General features: G+C 39.1%; 1 protein-coding gene across 1 annotated transcript in view; it reads right to left on the reverse strand.

Annotated features, from left to right (window-relative positions):
- Positions 1-1246: 1246 nt before the first annotated feature.
- Positions 1247-17561, reverse strand: part of LOC111265442 (uncharacterized) — a 49007-nt gene continuing 32692 nt past the window's right edge. Inside the window, exons 6-26 of the mRNA XM_086970507.1 lie at positions 16578-16744; positions 15964-16168; positions 14169-14295; positions 13577-13761; positions 13025-13201; positions 12232-12448; positions 11742-11963; positions 11475-11657; positions 10501-10898; positions 9795-9954; positions 8788-9056; positions 8049-8182; positions 7711-7767; positions 7347-7509; positions 4968-5024; positions 4768-4841; positions 4091-4190; positions 3519-3685; positions 3040-3187; positions 2160-2293; positions 1247-1551 (exon numbers count right to left, since the gene is read on the reverse strand). Coding sequence (XP_086826633.1) covers positions 1305-1551; positions 2160-2293; positions 3040-3187; positions 3519-3685; positions 4091-4190; positions 4768-4841; positions 4968-5024; positions 7347-7509; positions 7711-7767; positions 8049-8182; positions 8788-9056; positions 9795-9954; positions 10501-10898; positions 11475-11657; positions 11742-11963; positions 12232-12448; positions 13025-13201; positions 13577-13761; positions 14169-14295; positions 15964-16168; positions 16578-16744 — 3591 coding nt within the window. The 3' untranslated portion in view covers positions 1247-1304. The remainder of the gene's footprint in view (positions 1552-2159; positions 2294-3039; positions 3188-3518; positions 3686-4090; positions 4191-4767; positions 4842-4967; positions 5025-7346; positions 7510-7710; positions 7768-8048; positions 8183-8787; positions 9057-9794; positions 9955-10500; positions 10899-11474; positions 11658-11741; positions 11964-12231; positions 12449-13024; positions 13202-13576; positions 13762-14168; positions 14296-15963; positions 16169-16577; positions 16745-17561) is intronic.

Below are 17561 nucleotides of genomic sequence, written 5' to 3' on the forward strand. Positions count from 1 at the left end.
TCTACGGCTTTATATAACTGAACGAGAGCACGTAGATAAATATCACCAGCGAAACTGAGAGCGTTTTACGACACAAAATTATACAACTAACTGGTCATATGGATACAATAGTGTGTTACGTGAGTGGTGGTTGACCTTTTCTTTAGAAAATCTTACATCTGCAGTTTTGAACCATCGATTGTAATCCGTTTTGTGAGGCAGACCTCTGGAGAAAATGTCTTGCAATTATAGTAGACACGCATGTATATAGTAATATTCTGAAAATATCAATGCCAAATATTAGCTCAAAAAAACTCACGGAAGTTGCATGCGTGACCGATTAAAGCTGACAAGACAGGTAATATTTTTAATAAAATCAAAGTTTTCGTGATTTAAACCATTTTTTCTCGTCTTTCGTGAAAGCACCGTAACATGAAGCGTGCAAAATGGGCTTAGGCGTAGTTTCCAGGGCGTGGGAATTCAGATGCTGCGCAACTCTGGCACCTTGGTCATCATTAACTTAGCTCTGATAATCGCACGCATCTCGTCAAGCACTTCGTTCCAGTCCGTCGAGAAAGACGTTTTGTTGTAGGTCATACAATAATTTCAAATCGGATATAGAGATTCTAATAATATTAGAAAGTAGGTTCAAGGGGCATAATTTGCACCAATTGAAGGTCCTAAATCTAAAATGCAACTGCTCTTCATAAAAAGGAATACCTATCTAGATGATTATTGTGTAAACAATGTAAACACTGATGTGCATTTTGGAGTTATTAAATATTCAAAATGATATATCTTCATTTAACTACATGCTAAGCTAGATGGGTAGGAGCGGGAACTTTTGCCATAAAGTATGTTCATCTAAGGTAGCACTGTGAGCAGTCACCTAATCTCAGTATCGATCTCACAGTTTTCGATCTTCGTGAAAATATTGTTTCCAGTAGAGTCAACCTTGCGTTTTAATATGCTTTACCTTTTTCAACTGTTTTTTTAGTAACAATGTAAATTTGCATTTCGTGTCGTAACAACGAATTGTGGATTAATTACGTTTTGTTAAACGCTGAAGCGTAGGAAATAACCATTTTGTATTAAAAGACTATTAAAAAGGTTGATAAAGAAGATTGAAGAACTGGTTATTTGAACCTGTGTAATAAAAATACTGCGTTTTTATGGAAAAGCTAGGTAAACCGGTACAGCACTGTTATGTCCATATGACCTATTAACAGTCACTTGACATATTATTTTAAGTAAACAGACATGAAAGTAGTCATTAGTTCTGATTTAATCAGAATTGTGATACAAAGAATAGCAAAACATTGTAGTTAGAATTCTTCTATATCGCAATCTGCTTCGGTATGACCGAAAGTTTCGCAATTGTCACAATAAGGGCGGCTGCTGATCCCCTTTGGACCTCCATGATGGGAGTGACTGCTCGCCTCAATAACATAGCTTGCTTGTCGCGGACAATCCTCTGTTTCATGCAAGTCGAAAACTTCGCAAATGTCGCAAAATGTTCGGGGCACTCGCACAACTGTTCTTTTAATCGACGGTCTTTCCAATGTACTTGACCTACAACAGGGTATTATTAGAATCCAGTATTAATTATCTGCGTTAATCGTAGAACACGAGATAAATAAATCTTTTTGGTCCATTTTCTGCCAATAAATGAGAATGCATTCAAAAGCTAATTTTATTCCATTCAGCTCTTATTATAAAGCGGTTGTTGTAATTAAAATGAATCTAACATCTCAATATTAATATAAGCTTCGCTTAGTAGCTCAGCATCACTCGTTGACAGTTCACGGAAATTTATTGATATAAATCAACTAGTTGAACTACGTTATCTGCTGTCGAAAAACGTATTATAGTATCTTAAATTAGTATCTCTACAACTTTCTTGAAAAGACACCTTCGTCGAAAGCTAAGTTCTTCTAACTCGGTTTCGCTTGAAATCTACCCTTGTTTATGTTTCAACTTAAGTAAGCGATGTAAAATTCCTACAAATCTCTCACTGTGCGTTAGATATATTACAAACTATTCAGAATTTTATAATTTGCGACTCATGGGCTTTATTGCCTAAGTAGTTAGCTCTAATGTTGAATTCTCAACGCCTTCTATATATTACGTTATAGCCGTATTTGTATATTATACGTAGTATTATATATTGAGATACGTACAATTCGTACATAGTAAGATGTATACGTATGATGATTATTACTTTTTTTATATAGCACTGCACACGATGTAAATCGCTAAAGAATATTTCTATTATAGCAGGTATTATTAAAGTTAACAATCTCATTTTCATACACGCGAATCAATAAAAATCAATATCGACACTTTCATTAGATGCATCGCATATCCACTTTCGAAGAACATGTGTCACATCCTATACACACATTATACTCCGAACGAGGTCTACAATAAAAATCCTGCTATAAACAAAAAGCGTTGTCGTATCACACAGACAGCGAACCCACACAGTTACTGCTCTAGTGCTTACAAAAGGCGCTGACCAGAATCAGTAAACTCCCATTCGTTACCATTGTCCCGAGAAGGTCTGACCTTTACTGCGTTTCTCGCGGCGATTTCGTCTTCCGAAATAGGTAATATGTAATAGGACATGGAATTCTACACGGGACTTAACCAAGAACTCTCTAAATTCATTTTAAATAATATGATAGAGAAAAATTACAAAAACACACGCTGTCTAAAGTTACGAAAGTGTCAGTTGGCCTAAAAAAATAGCGTCAACATTTACAGAGAACGCTGGCCCCTTGCTAGAGATGGTAATTCACTTTACCGTTCTTTCTGTGGCTCCAATATAGGTCAAAAGCAACGGAAAGCCTTAAAAAAGCTTCTTTTAAAAGCCCAATGAACCGCACCCCTATAAATATTTCAGCCATATTGAACGGTTGGTACTCAAGCGACTCTAGTTCATGCAGAGATAGTTCCATGGGATCTTAAAGCGAGAGAGTGGCTGATTGGACTGCGCTGAGCACAAACATATCACTCTGAAACGCTAACAACAAAAGAATGCCATCTCTCGGCACGCACCGGAATCCACAGCATGGATATTATCTCGAATATTAGGAAATGGTTTGGAAGACCTGACGATAGGCTAACTTGCTTTTCACGCAGTTCTTGATAGGACACGGCGTTTTTAGAGCTACCAACAACGGGCTGGAAAAGCTCCCTTGAGTACCTGTGTGTTACGCCAATAGGGCGACGAAAGCCCTTTACACGCGATAGCCCTGTGTGCTATGCTTGACCACGTTCGCAAAGCTTTGACAAGCGTTAACATCCAAAGAGCCTTAATTAAGGGAGCTAAGGAAGAGAATTCCAACATTTATTATGCGCATTCAGAGGGTACTGAAGAAGAGGAAACAGACTAGCTAGAGAGCTCCTTATAGAAAAAAGATAAGTCACTCAAGGCAAAATGTGCCGCTGACCCGGTAACACAAGCTTTCGAGAGAGTCTGTGTTACTATTAAATGCAGATTCCGGCCCGAATGAGTTTTAACTGACTTTACTTACATGTCGGCAATGGATGGTTTAAAATCCGTAGGTCCTGTTGTTTCTAGAACTTGGATTCTAGCGCGATATTCATCGTTTTTGCGTTGCATGTCGACTATAATCGAGTTAAGGAAATCTATTTGTGAGTCTTTGTCTTCGTCCGCTGCTATTCCATCGCCAAACGGAAACTTCAATGCATAAAAAGAAACAAATATCGTAATAGAATATTGGAATTAGTATTAAATTAGCCTTACTTTAAGGCTGAGCTTTAAAAACAGTAGGTTCGTATAATTAGAAAACCAAGATTGAACAGTATTCAATTATAGTTCAGTACGATCATTAATCAAACGATTTTGACACAATATATGGATTAATTCACCTCAATTAAGAATCAAGATATTATCTCGTAATAAATTGTTGAAATGGTAAAAAAAATCAGGTCATACAGTTAGTTTATTAAACTTCAAAAAAATCAATTGATTTTGCGCATTTTCACAGAAAAGTACACATTTACAAAACCCAAAAGGCGCTTGCGTATGAAGCGATGAGTACAAAGAAGATATATGGTAGTCTAAAAGAAACGTAATTTTTACCTTTTTAGTTGGTGAGTTTGAGCGTTGGGAGCGATTTTGCATCCTGGCCTGCTGATTTTGTTGCTGAAGATTCTCATTTTTGATTCTTTGCAATTCGAGGCTTCAGGCAATCGAATTGATAACCACCAGTAAGCATTGAATTTAACCATAATAATAACCAAACGATAAAATAAGGAAACAAATCATTGTAATCGAATATTCCATTTATTAACGACAAGCCGAAACGTGCCAAAAAAAGATGACGGGAAATCATAGCGGCAACGTAACACAAACCGGGTTCTATCTGATTTTTTCTGAGATATTGCGAGGGCATAAGATATGGGTGGCAAAATGCGTCTGCATAGATATCTAGTAATAACAGTCAGATTATTGAACATTAAAGAAAGAAGCTGCGATAATGAACTAATATTTCGTACGGTTTACGTCTTATCTTGCGCCTGTTTGTTTGTTTGTCTGTATATAAATATAGAGCCTATTGTGAATCGTCTAAAAAGAGCAGTTTAAATTAATAGCTAGTCATTAGTAAGATGGTTGTGTGTATTATCACTACCCATTAAGATATGTTGTCAGTATGGTAAATGTGACTAAGACCAATAATGCATTCTTAATAGATAATACAATGCTGTATTTGGTCCTATTGCTCTGTAAGCCTGCAAAGATTGGGTGTAGTGGCTTACTTGCAAAGTGTTTTTGAGAAATTCTTACACATTGCTATCAATCGTGCCTGCAACACTGAAGGCGATAGCTTCGGCTAACAATTCTTTCAAAATTCCAATAGTAGGTCGAGACAAAACCATGATCATTGAAAAGGGATCGAGTTTGAGAAGCCATGTCTTCGTTGAAGATGGGAGTACGAAGATCCTTATTGCATATATACCTTTAGGTTATATATTGCTTCCTGACATATAGCAGGTGCAGCTGCTGAAGATGTTTGTTAATTACTGTTTTCTCCATTTATTTGCTGTTAAAATGTCTCGCATTGAAACAATATATGACTTGAATAACATTATTGGTACCTGTATATTGCATCGTTTTGTAGGTGGTTAGTAATGTTCTGTGGCACTGAATGTTGGCATTGAATCTATAATAACGTATAATAAAGGAAAAGACTAAAAAATGATATACCAAAGAAACCATATTACATAATAAATTGAAACACCAAGAATAAAATGAAGATTGCTGAAACAGATTTTACCACATTTGGAGTCGTTAATAAGGAAAGTTCATCGACTCATCCTATAGAAGAAAACTTTGCTGAGGTTATATATATATATAGTGTGAATAAATATTTTCTGAAACGCCTTCATTCGAACAATGCAAATAGGGCGTGTTTAAGATCAGTGAAATCTCTGCAAAGCTTTGCTATATTTTAAGATTTTATTACGATAAAGCACAAATGCTGCCTAGGCCCACATAAAACTGTGCTACTTATAGTCAAGGTGTGTCACCGGAACAAGCGTCCCAAAGATAGTTCTATTGGCTTCATTGTGATGTGAAGCTGTTGCTTTTCGCAGTAATCGGCCAATTGCAAGGAAAGTTAAAAAGAATATCGAAAAAGTCCAATAAGGCTATCACGTAAAATATTGCCAGGAAACTAAACATCGACCACCAAACAGTTCTGAACCATTTGAAGAAAGTATGAGTGGCACATGAACGTTTCCGAAACTCGACAAACGCAACGAAATCCAGCTGTTTCAGTGATGAACAATTAATTACATACGACAATAATATGCAAATGGAAAGAAAATTTGTAGCTATGTTTTTAGTGGAAACAGAAAGAAACCGTGCGTTATAAGTTGCCGCCGTCTGGCAAAACAGCTGATACGATTGACCTTAATTGCCTAAGACTATAACAAGCTACTGGTAAAAACCAACCGGAATTGAGAAAGGGAAAAAATGTCGTCTTCCATCATAACAATGCTAGACTACATACGTTCAAGATCCATTTTCGAGTGTGATCGCTCTTCATAGGCACGTGTTTATTCATGATGTTAGAAAAAAGTGACAAAAAGGGAACAAAAAGTCACTTCAGATCATCTTAGAATTTTTAGTGAAATATAGAGACTCTGAGATGTCGGTTATTTACCGCTAATAGACCATCATTCAAGGATTTAGAGACGGAGTTTTGGAGCTCGGGCCTCATATCGACAATCGATGAGAACAGCAATTACATCGAATAGACACGTTTTTTAGGTGCCTCTATCGATGTACGTTGAATGTCATCCGAACGTCTTTCTTCGTTTGGATATGATTTTCAAACAAGCAACATCAACTAGAGATTGTAAAGATATCAGGCATCAAGGCCCTAGACGCAGTACATGAATGGTACAAACGCTTCAAAAACGCAGATTGGAACTTAAAGACCGGCCATAAAGTGACCAGACGTCGGGGCCGGAAGCATAAGAACGTATTGCCACGATCGAGGAGATTGCTCACGTAAACAGAACTCGATGTCAAAGGGCCCTGTAAGCCCACATTAGCGAGTCATGTGTTAAAGCATTAAGACCCAAATACTGAAAATGTGAAAACAGAGGAAAGATGGGCGCCCTGCAACGAACCCATTTTTCCATTCAGGCTAAATTATAGTCTACTAGTAAACACACGTTTACGATCTACTGACTAATGAATCAGCTAATGCCGTTGACAAACGCTTGCCAGCGATAGGCTAAAGCGTTGGCTCTAAAAAGGTGCGCGTTGCCAATTTGAAGCCTGTAAGTCGTTTGTTAGGAAAGACTTAAGTGCTGTTTGTTCGTTTATGCGAGAACGACCTAATGACGCTGTTGGTCGTGATGAGCGGCTACTAGAACCTTTTAAACGATGCTTCGAATCCGACGCCTTTCGGGCATTTCAGCCACGGGGCTGTTGTTATTTGTGCCGCTACTGTTGAAATTATAACTGAGTGCTGAATAGATACGAAAGATGTAAATGAAATTATTCAATTTAATATGAATATATGTTCTGTAAATGTTCTTGACAGGACGAAATGTTTATAAAAAGTCGATTTGGAACAATGTATTTATCATATTAGTGTTAAGCCTTAGTTACATGTTCTATTAGTTCCGATTAATAGAGTCAATTCATCCTGCTAGTGTCGTTGTCATCTACGAATCCTTTTCGACTGCGTTGTAATGAAAAAGGTGGAAGAAAATAGCAAGTAGCTATTAGTTAAGAACCTAAGCTCGCTGTTTCTAATGCAAAACAGAACTGGGTGCTCGAAAAGCAGTACTAAGAAGTATAAAAATCACTGCCATGTTTACTTTCTGCCGCCATAATCTCTTCCTTTTACATACACTAACCTCTTTTCAAGATCCTTGATGCGCATATGCAGTGCTGCTACCTCGTCACCACTTTCTCGCGCTTCAGCCTCCTTCACCGATAACTGCCTATGGAGCTGCTCAACCAGTTCACGTTGTCCCTCGCTGTAAATGGCACCCCTACTGTTACTTATCGTGTTATCGGTATATAAAATGACGCTACCAAATATAAAACACTGAACACGAAAACTATTTACATAGTCTGTTTCAATAAATACATAAAGAAGGTAGTGCGCTTGTTGTTTAATAACACTTCATCGTTCTGAATAACATAATTGAGACACCTTGAAATTTGGTTAGACTTACATTTCGCTGGATGTAATCGCAGTGCTTTTGAGTTGCTCCTCAAGCGTTCGTCGGTACCTTCACAGTCAGCGAAAACGAGGAATATTACCAGAACGATAGATCTCATTCCGTGCATCTGCTTGAAGCAGATATTTACATCGTGTACGTGAAGACCTTTTTTCATGGGTCACGATCTAAAGAAAAACTCTTTAGCCCCTTGCCCATTCGTACAGCTCGAGCCGTTGTTTCATCGATTCATACGAATGTAGAATGTAATATACATGGAAAATATAAAAGGAAATATATGCAAAGGATGCCAGGACTACTTTTTATACTGATTTTTACTGGTGCAAAAATACCTGTCGAATTCATTCCTGAGTCCTTCCATTTGTCCTTTAAAGTTGAGAACCTGTTCTTTGCGATCCGCCTCATTCTTTCGTAACGACTTCTCTGCCCGAATGAGTTGTTCCGACTTTTTATCCAGCTGGCATTTCTGTCGCACAATACCCATGTCAGCAATGTTCACTGTATTTGTAGTTCATATTAAGCTACGTTGATCCAATAAACAATGATAAATTCCTATTATGCGGTATATACTTGTGATGTAGAAAGGTTTTTTATTACATACTACAACAAGCGACGGAGTGTACTTTGCTTTAATGTGGTCAGAGCGTTACAGTTCCCGTGTCAGCTTAGTAAATAACGCATGTGCCTGCTAATTTTAGGGCACGTAAGTTAGAAGTGCCGGGAGCCAGCTGTCTCATGGAATGCCTAACAGCGGTGCCTGACATTTACACGTTCGCGGAAGCACGTCAAATATTTGTTTAAATTTCTAAGTAGAACGTAGCGGCAGTTCTAGTGAAAAAAAAATAAAACAAATAAGGACATAATGAACAATAACGGTGGAATATAGCGTGTGTGAACGAAGTGTCCGGATCTTCCGAATCGTCGCTATTGATGAGATGTGAAATAAAAATTAATCTAAATAGCAGTGTAGTTTTCTATTGGCATTGGGTTCTTTAGGAGGTCTAAAATGATTTACAGAAAGATCTATTCCCGTATGGATCACTTTCCGTTGAGTAGGGTGAGGTGACTTACCATATCTTCCAATTGTTTTCTTTGTTCAGAATGTTCTCTTCGGAGACGCTCGCTATCGTTGATTGCGTCAACTAGTTCGCCCTGAAGTTTATCCTCATATCGGCGCTTTTCTTCCAGTTGCGCTAGAAGCAGCCCTAGATCACGATCCTTGTCAGTAGCTGTTGACTCTACGAGTTTTCGCAGTGATTCGAGTTGTTCACCTAACTGGCTGTTGCTTTCTTCGAGTCTTTTACCGCATCGCTTCTCCTCATCTAGCTGTTCCTGATAGTCTGCATCGCGGTAATTGTAGCATGTGATTGTATGGACGACAGTGAAAGAAAAGTTGCTTGAATTTAAGTAAGGGCATAAAACTATATCTTAAACCCAGTGCAGTATCTCCATCGGCTTCTGTTGGTGGTCTGCCAGTTTATCAAAGATGCAATTCTAATTTTACAAAAAAACTCGTGAGTTAGTTGAAATAACGAGCTTCTGTTTTCGCTTAGAAATTACGTTCAGAAAATGCGACATAAGAGTGTACGAATTTAAAATGTTACCCATAACTTAACTTATATAAGAAAATAACCAAGAGATTTTATGCTTATTCAATGAATTGATTCCGTTGATTTCATGCCGTTGATGTGTAACAGTAAGGATGCTATGCTTTGAAAGGACGTTGTTGTCCTGAACCTTTTTTTAGGCGAGGAAAGGAAAACGACACCCATCAGCTAGTTGTAGGCTTCCTCTAAAAATCGTGTCGTGTTTGTCGTTCAACGGGTCATATAAACATGTTTCTGATAAAAGCGCAATAATAAAAACGTCGCTAATACCACTCAACTTTGTCAGCCATCATTGTTGCTAGAATACTTAACGTAAATGTAAATCATCACGCATGACTACATAACAAGGCGATTTGTAGCGATCTCGCTGAAATTTTGCATGCTTCATCTGAGGGGCTTCACCAATGGTTAGTGTCATCGAATGTCTGTGGTTACTCAGAAGAACAATGAATTTGATGTTCGAAAATTTACCTCTGACACTTCTGCGAAGTTGGTCCACTTGTCGATCAACATCATCTTTCTCCTCTTGTAGCCTCTTCAAAGCGGCTTGGCTAGCGGTGCTTTGAGCGCCTGCCAATTGACGCGAACGTTCCAAACTCTCCTCGACGTCATCGAGGCGCCGTTTAGATGCCTATATTTGACATGTTATTATATTTAACGTATGCATATGGTCAATGAACGATAGTGAGTTTACTTTGTACAAATCAGCTGTGCGCATGTCTAGGAGACTGCCATGTCCGCTATGAATGATTGGATATTTTGAACATGTGTTCACCTTCGATAGCTTGAAAATGTATTCATAAAATAAAAATCAATGATATTTTCAAGCAGTGCACTAGTGGTCAACGAAAACAATTGTTTCGTAAAGTTAGAAAATTCAAAGCTTTCATCGAAAATATTTGTGAACTCGTGGATTTAGTCCTGCTGATCTCAAACCCCATAATTCTGTAAGTATCTGTGAAGTTCGTGAAACATCATAAACGTAGCCACTTAATGCATGGAAGGAATTAGACATAAGCAGCGTAAACTTTTTATATCTTATTTATACTATATACTTACAGTAAATCAGTAAACAATTCTAAGTAAATAATGAAATAAAAAAATTAATTAACTTCTGATACGTTATTACAGGCAATATTACAGCTAGCGCATAACTAAAAATTTTACAATAATGCACCTCTTTCTCGTTAATGAGTAACGTTTCGACATGAATAAGTTTCTGTTCGAGTAGTTGACGACGATCACTTTCTTTCTCCAATTCGCGTTCGGCCTTGACCTTTTTACGATCTATCTCAGCAAGGCAGACTTTTAAATGGCCAAAATCACCACGAAGCATTTCTGTCTCATTGATCGCTGAAGCCAGGGTCCCCTGAGTGTTCTCAAGATCGCACAAAATTTTGGCTTCACGAAGACGCAGTTCTTTGAGTTCGGCATTGGCGGCAGTAAGGCGTTCCTGGACGCCGTCACCGTCCTTTAGAGTTTGATCCAACAGTCCCTTTAGGTTATTAAGTTCTGTTTTTAATCCTGCCGTTGTGTTTTCCATAGCAACTCGAAGTGATTCACGTTCTTGCTCCACTGAAAATCCAAGACCAATGACCATTTTAAATGTATACTTTAGATTATACAACTTTACGCAATACCAGTCTTTACATGAAGCTAAATGGTCACTCAACATTTCATAGAATTTACTATCAAGAATGACAAGCTAGCAGAACAAAGCTAGTTGTTAGAAGTAGTCTGTGCTTGTCTACCTAAACAGAATAACGACTAAAGGCATACTGCCCTACCTGGATCGGTCTGATGCTTCATAGGCATTCCTGTTTCTCGATTTTCTCTACAACGAAGTCCGAGAATTCTAGTGCAACGTAATGACACGTAAATGAAACACGTGTTGTACGAACACCCTTCTAATGTTCTATAATATGTTAATCTGGTGTCATTATAATAAGTGAAACTGCACTGCTATAGGCCACCTCTGATTGCTTCTTCCCTTTACCTAGCTCTCCTGGACCAGAAATTAAGGGCACATTAATAATTTGAGCAAAATACGTGAATAACCATCATCGAAGAAATCGTCAATGCAGCTTCATAAACTTTCGGCAAAACACACACGTGTTGCTAAGATAAACTCATTTACAATTCATCAATTACCTTTCTTTATCGTAGCTTCGTAATATTTTTTCTTCGTTTCCAACTCTAAATGAGATGTCTCTAACTCATTCGAGAGGGATTCCTTTTCGTTTAACAGCTCACTGATCTTGCTTTTCATCGACGACATTTTATCCTCCTGGTCCTTCATTTTTTCCTCGAGGTCACTAATTTCAGATGTAGGAACTGAAACAGGACACAATGAAATTATGTGAACCAAAGCGTATGTTTATATGGAATACTCTATGCTAGATAGATTTTGGGACCTACCTTGCAATTTGTTTCGTAGCACATCTATTTCGTCACGTAATTCAGCAGATAATCGTTCATGATCGGACGTGATCCTGCCTAAATCTTGCTGTAGATTATCATTTGTTCTTTGAAGTTCCTTGATTTGGTTCTCGAAGATGTCGCACTGGGTCAGGAGGTCGGTCCTCTCTGTTTGGGTCTTCAGCAAGGACTGGCGCTCCTCGATCAGCTTCCTATCACTCTCTTTAAAATTTAAACAAATCGTTACAGAAAACAACACAGACCTTAGATTTACTGTAAAACTGCAGATTACTGCAAACATACACCAACATAGAGCAAATCTATTACGGCGAGAAACACCGAATATAGTGTAAAAATGCATAATCGTACCAGGTGAGCAGTTTCCAATAACCAGTAGTCTACATGATTAAATAAGTAATATAAGGAAGACGACGAGCATTGGCTCCATTTTTAGTACAGAAATATAAAGATATGCGCCGGTTCTATTTACCCGTTAATTTGCTGCGCAATTCTTCGATTTCGTCCGACCTAGTGTCTTGATTCTTTTCAGCCATTTCAAACAGTTCGCTTTCGAGCTGTTCAACCTTAGCCCGAAGACTCTCGCACTCCCTTCTGCTGTTACTAAGCTCATTGTTTAACGTTTTCAGTTGTTCTTGCTTTAGGCTTATAGCTTTCTCAGTCTCTTTGTGAGAATTATTATCATTTTCCTGCAAAAATAGCGCATTGAGCGTATTATGGTTTGTATTTAAAATGTCTATCGACGTAATCTCTGAATATAGTAGTCTTCAAATGCACGTACTATATGTTTTGGATCTTGTTTACTACGAGCCTCACATGCTGTGCATAGATGCTAAGTTGCCCAATCATTGTATGCTTGATAATTTGTTCTGTAGGGAACTACGTTTTGTAGATAAAGCCTTAAACCAGAGAACTTTTCTTAGTATGTTAGAAATATGTCCAAACTTAGGACGTCAAAGTGAAAATGCAAACGCTGCTAAGTCTCATTTTGTTTTTTTTTTTTTTATTTTCATCCTTTTGAGAGATAGTCTTTGATAAAACCCCAAAGTATAATTCAGAAAAGATCGTGGCCTTACCAGCCGCAGCTACGAGTTTTTTATCTTATGACAAAATGAATCAGCGCATAGCGGGCAAACAAATAAAGGGTCAGGACGGGCTGTGTTCGGCCTGTTAATTAGAAAGAACCACCAACACTAAAAGCGCCGTTTAAGCACAACGTATTTACTATTACCTAAATTATTATGCGTTCACAATAGACGTCATACCCTCATATCTTTAACGGCTTTCAGCTTTTCACGCGCATCGTCCAATTTTTTCTTAATATCCTCCATTTGCTGGCGGTGCACTGCTTCGAGCTCAATAATTCTAAGGTTCGCTTGACTTGAGACATCACTACCGTTACCGCTCACAGCTGCGTTCAAAGCAGTCTGCAGATCTCCGACCTGCAACGCCATACATGTCGCTTACTATTTTGATTTAACGAAATTTACTCCGGGGGCAGCTGGAGACGAGGGTTAGCCACACATATCGTCTGATGGAAGGCCTAACGAGCGGTAGCAAACGTTTTATTCAAACTATTTAGTTTTATTTCAGCCGCTAATACCACTGTTCATTTTTTCAAGTGTATTTAATGTGTCAATAAAAAAGACTTGAAGTTCTAATTACAGAACCGCAGAAGAGCAACTCTTTGTTTGTCCGAGAAACGGCATACGAAATAATTTTTAAGAAAGCTACGAGAGATTTTACATGTGCACTAGTACAAACTCCTACGAAAATTATACGATGCAATATATATATATATATATATACTGGTGAACCTTTTTCACGAGGTCTTGGCGCTCTCGCTCAGTCTCAACCGTGATGATCTGGAGCTCTTCCAGTTCGAACTGGAGGTCCTCGAACTTCTTCTTCGACTCGTCTTGCTCCCTTTCCAATTCGGCTAGACGCCGTCTTAGAGCTGCCTGTTCTGCAGCAGAAGCTTCGGTTGCTTTTGTATAGTCAGCTGCGCCATGACGAATCCATTGATAAAATAGTAAATGTATTAGACGTTTCAACGATCGAAAAATATATATAGATGGCGCTGAGAATAAACGGCGCTCGAAGAAGACAAGAGTCTAAACATTTCGACAAAGAAAATTGGATAATGATCAAGCAATAAAATCTAACGGACCTTGGAGACAGAAATGCCGTGGTGCGTACTTTACCAGTATGGATATTGACAACTAGCTATTTAAAATTCTTCAAACATGGACCTTTCAAACTAATGATCCTACTCTGTGCATTGTACGATAGGAATGTTAACACATGTTCACGCGGATTTCCCTCTCTCTAAAAAACAAGTATTCGTATGGGCTCCTGTTTCAATGGCGGTACCACAATGATATGTATTATTATTATGAATGAAGTTACCTTGAAGTGCATGAAGTTCGGCTTCAGCTTTCTCGCGGTGCGCCGTAACACGGGCAATTTCGGTTTGCTCTAAATCGCGCTCCTTGAGAAGCTGTTCGATATGCTCTTCCTTTTCGCGAAGCGCGTCCTAGAAAAGAAAAACAAATCACGAAGTGCAAAGATAGTCGATAAACATCTAAAATTGTCGTAGTTCATGCGTTACTGAGATTACTAACTACGTATATGACTAAGTGTAACTGGTAATTGCCGTTGCTGTCAGTCATAGTTTACAAATGGCCCGTTACGTGCGCGATAAATTCGTTTATAAATACTACTCTTTCGTTAGTGAAAAAGATTGCTTACACCAGTCTAGATTTTACGACGACAATCATAGTACTACCCCAGCGGTCTTTGCATCGTGTTGCAAAAGCAAAGCGAAAGTCTAAGCCCAAATATCAGGCTTGAAAATCGAAAACAACTCGCTGCCGTAGATTGTAGAAAAATTACTATTGAGCCTAGGCTCATATAGAAGTTGCTATAACCAGAGCTGCCTCGAAGAAAAATTGGTCAGACATGGTTTTACATAATGTCTATAAATAGTGGACTCTCCTTAGCGAACCTTTATTGGCTTCTGCGTACAGGTATTACGCGTTAGCTCAGCGGGCTCATTTTTCTTTATTCTTGTCTCTGTGGTAGGTAAATTGTACAGCCTTCAGACGGGTGGAACTACATAATCGAAATGCTCGAGAAATTAGTTCCTTTCACCTTTAACTGTCTCTAATTAGCAACCGTTTAGACAGACACACGTGACTGGTGTCAACACGGTGGCATCCAAGTGTCATCAGTGAAAAGTCAATCTGGCCGCGTGATGCGAATTCCTTTTGATGGCTCGTTTCGAACTTGTAATTTAAGTTATTATACGGTTTTTGAGTCACCTAATGATTAACTTTTAGTTTTAACAGAGATGATTGATGACCTTTAGAGTCACGTCCAGAGAACTTCTTCAAACGAATGTCAAGTATCATTTTGAGAATGTCTGAGTAACTAATATGAGTTCTCGGAATTTTTTATACATTGTATTAAATTAATATTTGCCTTTAGTAGCTATTTATAAAGATTAAAAGGTCTTAAGTCTTAAATACACAGTTATCATTGAATAACGTTGCGTGCTTTTAGTCACCCATAGCAATTTTATTATATAACAAAGTAGCATTTTAAGCGTGTGCCATCGTTCTTATTGTTAATAAAATGCCAAGGAAGCCAGATTTGTCATCTCTACCTACCCATATTTGATCAGTGAACTCCCTAAAGAACATCCACTCAGAGAGGCTTCCCATTGTCCGTATGGAGCACGCAGTTCAATCTCTCCCACAAACATACATTACATGAACTAGCGCCAACCGACGGACCCGTCCCATGTATGGCTGTTTACACTAACACCAGTGGTAGCTTGATTCACCGTCAGGAAGCGGTACACATACGCATCACTGAATCATATCACTTTAATAGAGTTATCATACCTGTTTTTTGAATATGTAATTATAACCTACGGCAAATGATAGTATAAGCAAACAACTCTAGTTTAGCTGACTTGGACAAATAATGTCAGGATGACGGAAATTTGTTTGGACTTAATATCGTTTCAGTTAAAGCTTGTTACAAAGTCGTTTCTAGCGCAGATAACGCGAATGTGTATTTGTTATTTTGATAGTACTATGAGTAACCTCGAAAGAAGAGAAAAGGAGTTTCTACGATAGCATAACTGTCGTTATGGTAAAGATGAATTTGATTAGGGTTTAGATACCGGGTAACGCACCATGGGCTTGAAGCGGAAACTCCTCCCCACTGAGTCCGAGTCAAATGCCATTTTAAAACTCTGTCCCAGTTTGTCCTCACTGTTTATTTTGCCGCGGATAATGGAATGTGCTTTGTAGCGCATACACTCGACAGAAACACAATTAAACGTAGCTGTTTGAGTTAAGCCCTTGAATAAATAATCGATATAGTTCCAAAGTCCAAATTGTTAGTCAACAATTCTTCATATCATCATAACCACGCCATATACATATGTCTTAAGAGTAATGTGTAAATTGTATTGTACGCGCAACACTGTTGAAACTGTTCAAGAAAGCTACGCTAACAGGGAGCTCAGGTCGACAAGTGCTTGACGCGCGCCTACTGCTGGACAAAGATGCTGCGCCGTCAGCATCAGAACAACAGCAGAAGCAAACAGAACCAAACACAGAAGGAGAACTGGCCGCTCGTAGATTCACTTAAACACCCGTACGAACGGCACGTACAATAACAATGAGAACCGCAACCAGGCGCAACGAAAGTTGCAGTGGGAGTTGTCGCGAAACGGCGACGACAGCGGTATCAGTCACATACGGCCGCCGCTGCTGCTGCTGCTCGGCTCAATGTAGTTTTTACGGTGCTTCAGACACCCCCGCATCCGCTGCGCCGCTGACGAAATCGATCGGGGGACTAGCTAACCAGGCAAGTTCGCACGTCGATGCGTTCTGTTGCTGCTGTTCGACTGCTCTCGGAATGATACTGTTACGCCCTTCGCTAATGCTACGAGGAACGCGCGTCAAGCGCTGCCAATTTAGAAACAACAAGTTGTTGGACCGAGTTGCAGAACCAGCGAATGCTAAGAATGGTTGTCACAGAAGCACCAGCGTATCGAACGTCTCCAGTGTTCACGTTACGAGGCTACGGCCGCGCTTGGAAAGAGTAGACACCCCCTCTCGTTGCCGGCTTCCCACGACGAGAAAAAGCACTACCGATGCGTGGGCTACTTGGCCACTACGCTTTAGTCCGGCGAGAATCAGCGACGTTTTTTGGCTGCGCTGCCCGAGCTGCGCTTCCATCGCCGTCAGTATCAGGTGTATAGCGTTTAATAACAATACAAGCGGTACTAGTGAGCCAGCCGACAGATTGTGAGTGGGGTAATACGCAATTCTAGCTTCGTAGTTGTAGTTGTAGCCGTAATGTACAACAGTAGCTATAATAGCAGTACGCCGCCACTTCAAGATACTATGCAAAAGTTGTGCAGTAGCAGTTGCCGTCATTCCTTCTAAGCACCGCTATCACGTGATGATAGCGCCTGATTGACGACCACTATGTGTCATACGTACATGTCAAGAAGTAGCACCAAATCGTTAGCGGGATTGTTAGACTACAAAACATCCGAATACTACTCGGTTGGTCTTATTCCGCTGTATGTTATAGCTATGCGTACGAAGTAGATTTTTTTAGTATGTTCGCGGTAGTACGCTTCCTGCGACTTAAAAACCTGACATGTGCTGACATATGCTGGGATATTCACACTACTAGTAAGCACGGAAGCACTCAACCCCTATGGTTAATATTTCAGCTCCACTAACCTTCTCCTAGCAAATTTCCTCCAAGTCA

This window comes from Varroa jacobsoni, unplaced genomic scaffold (assembly GCF_002532875.2).
Source record: "Varroa jacobsoni isolate VJ856 unplaced genomic scaffold, vjacob_1.0 scaffold_974, whole genome shotgun sequence".
NCBI classification, from domain to species: Eukaryota; Metazoa; Arthropoda; class Arachnida; order Mesostigmata; family Varroidae; genus Varroa; species Varroa jacobsoni.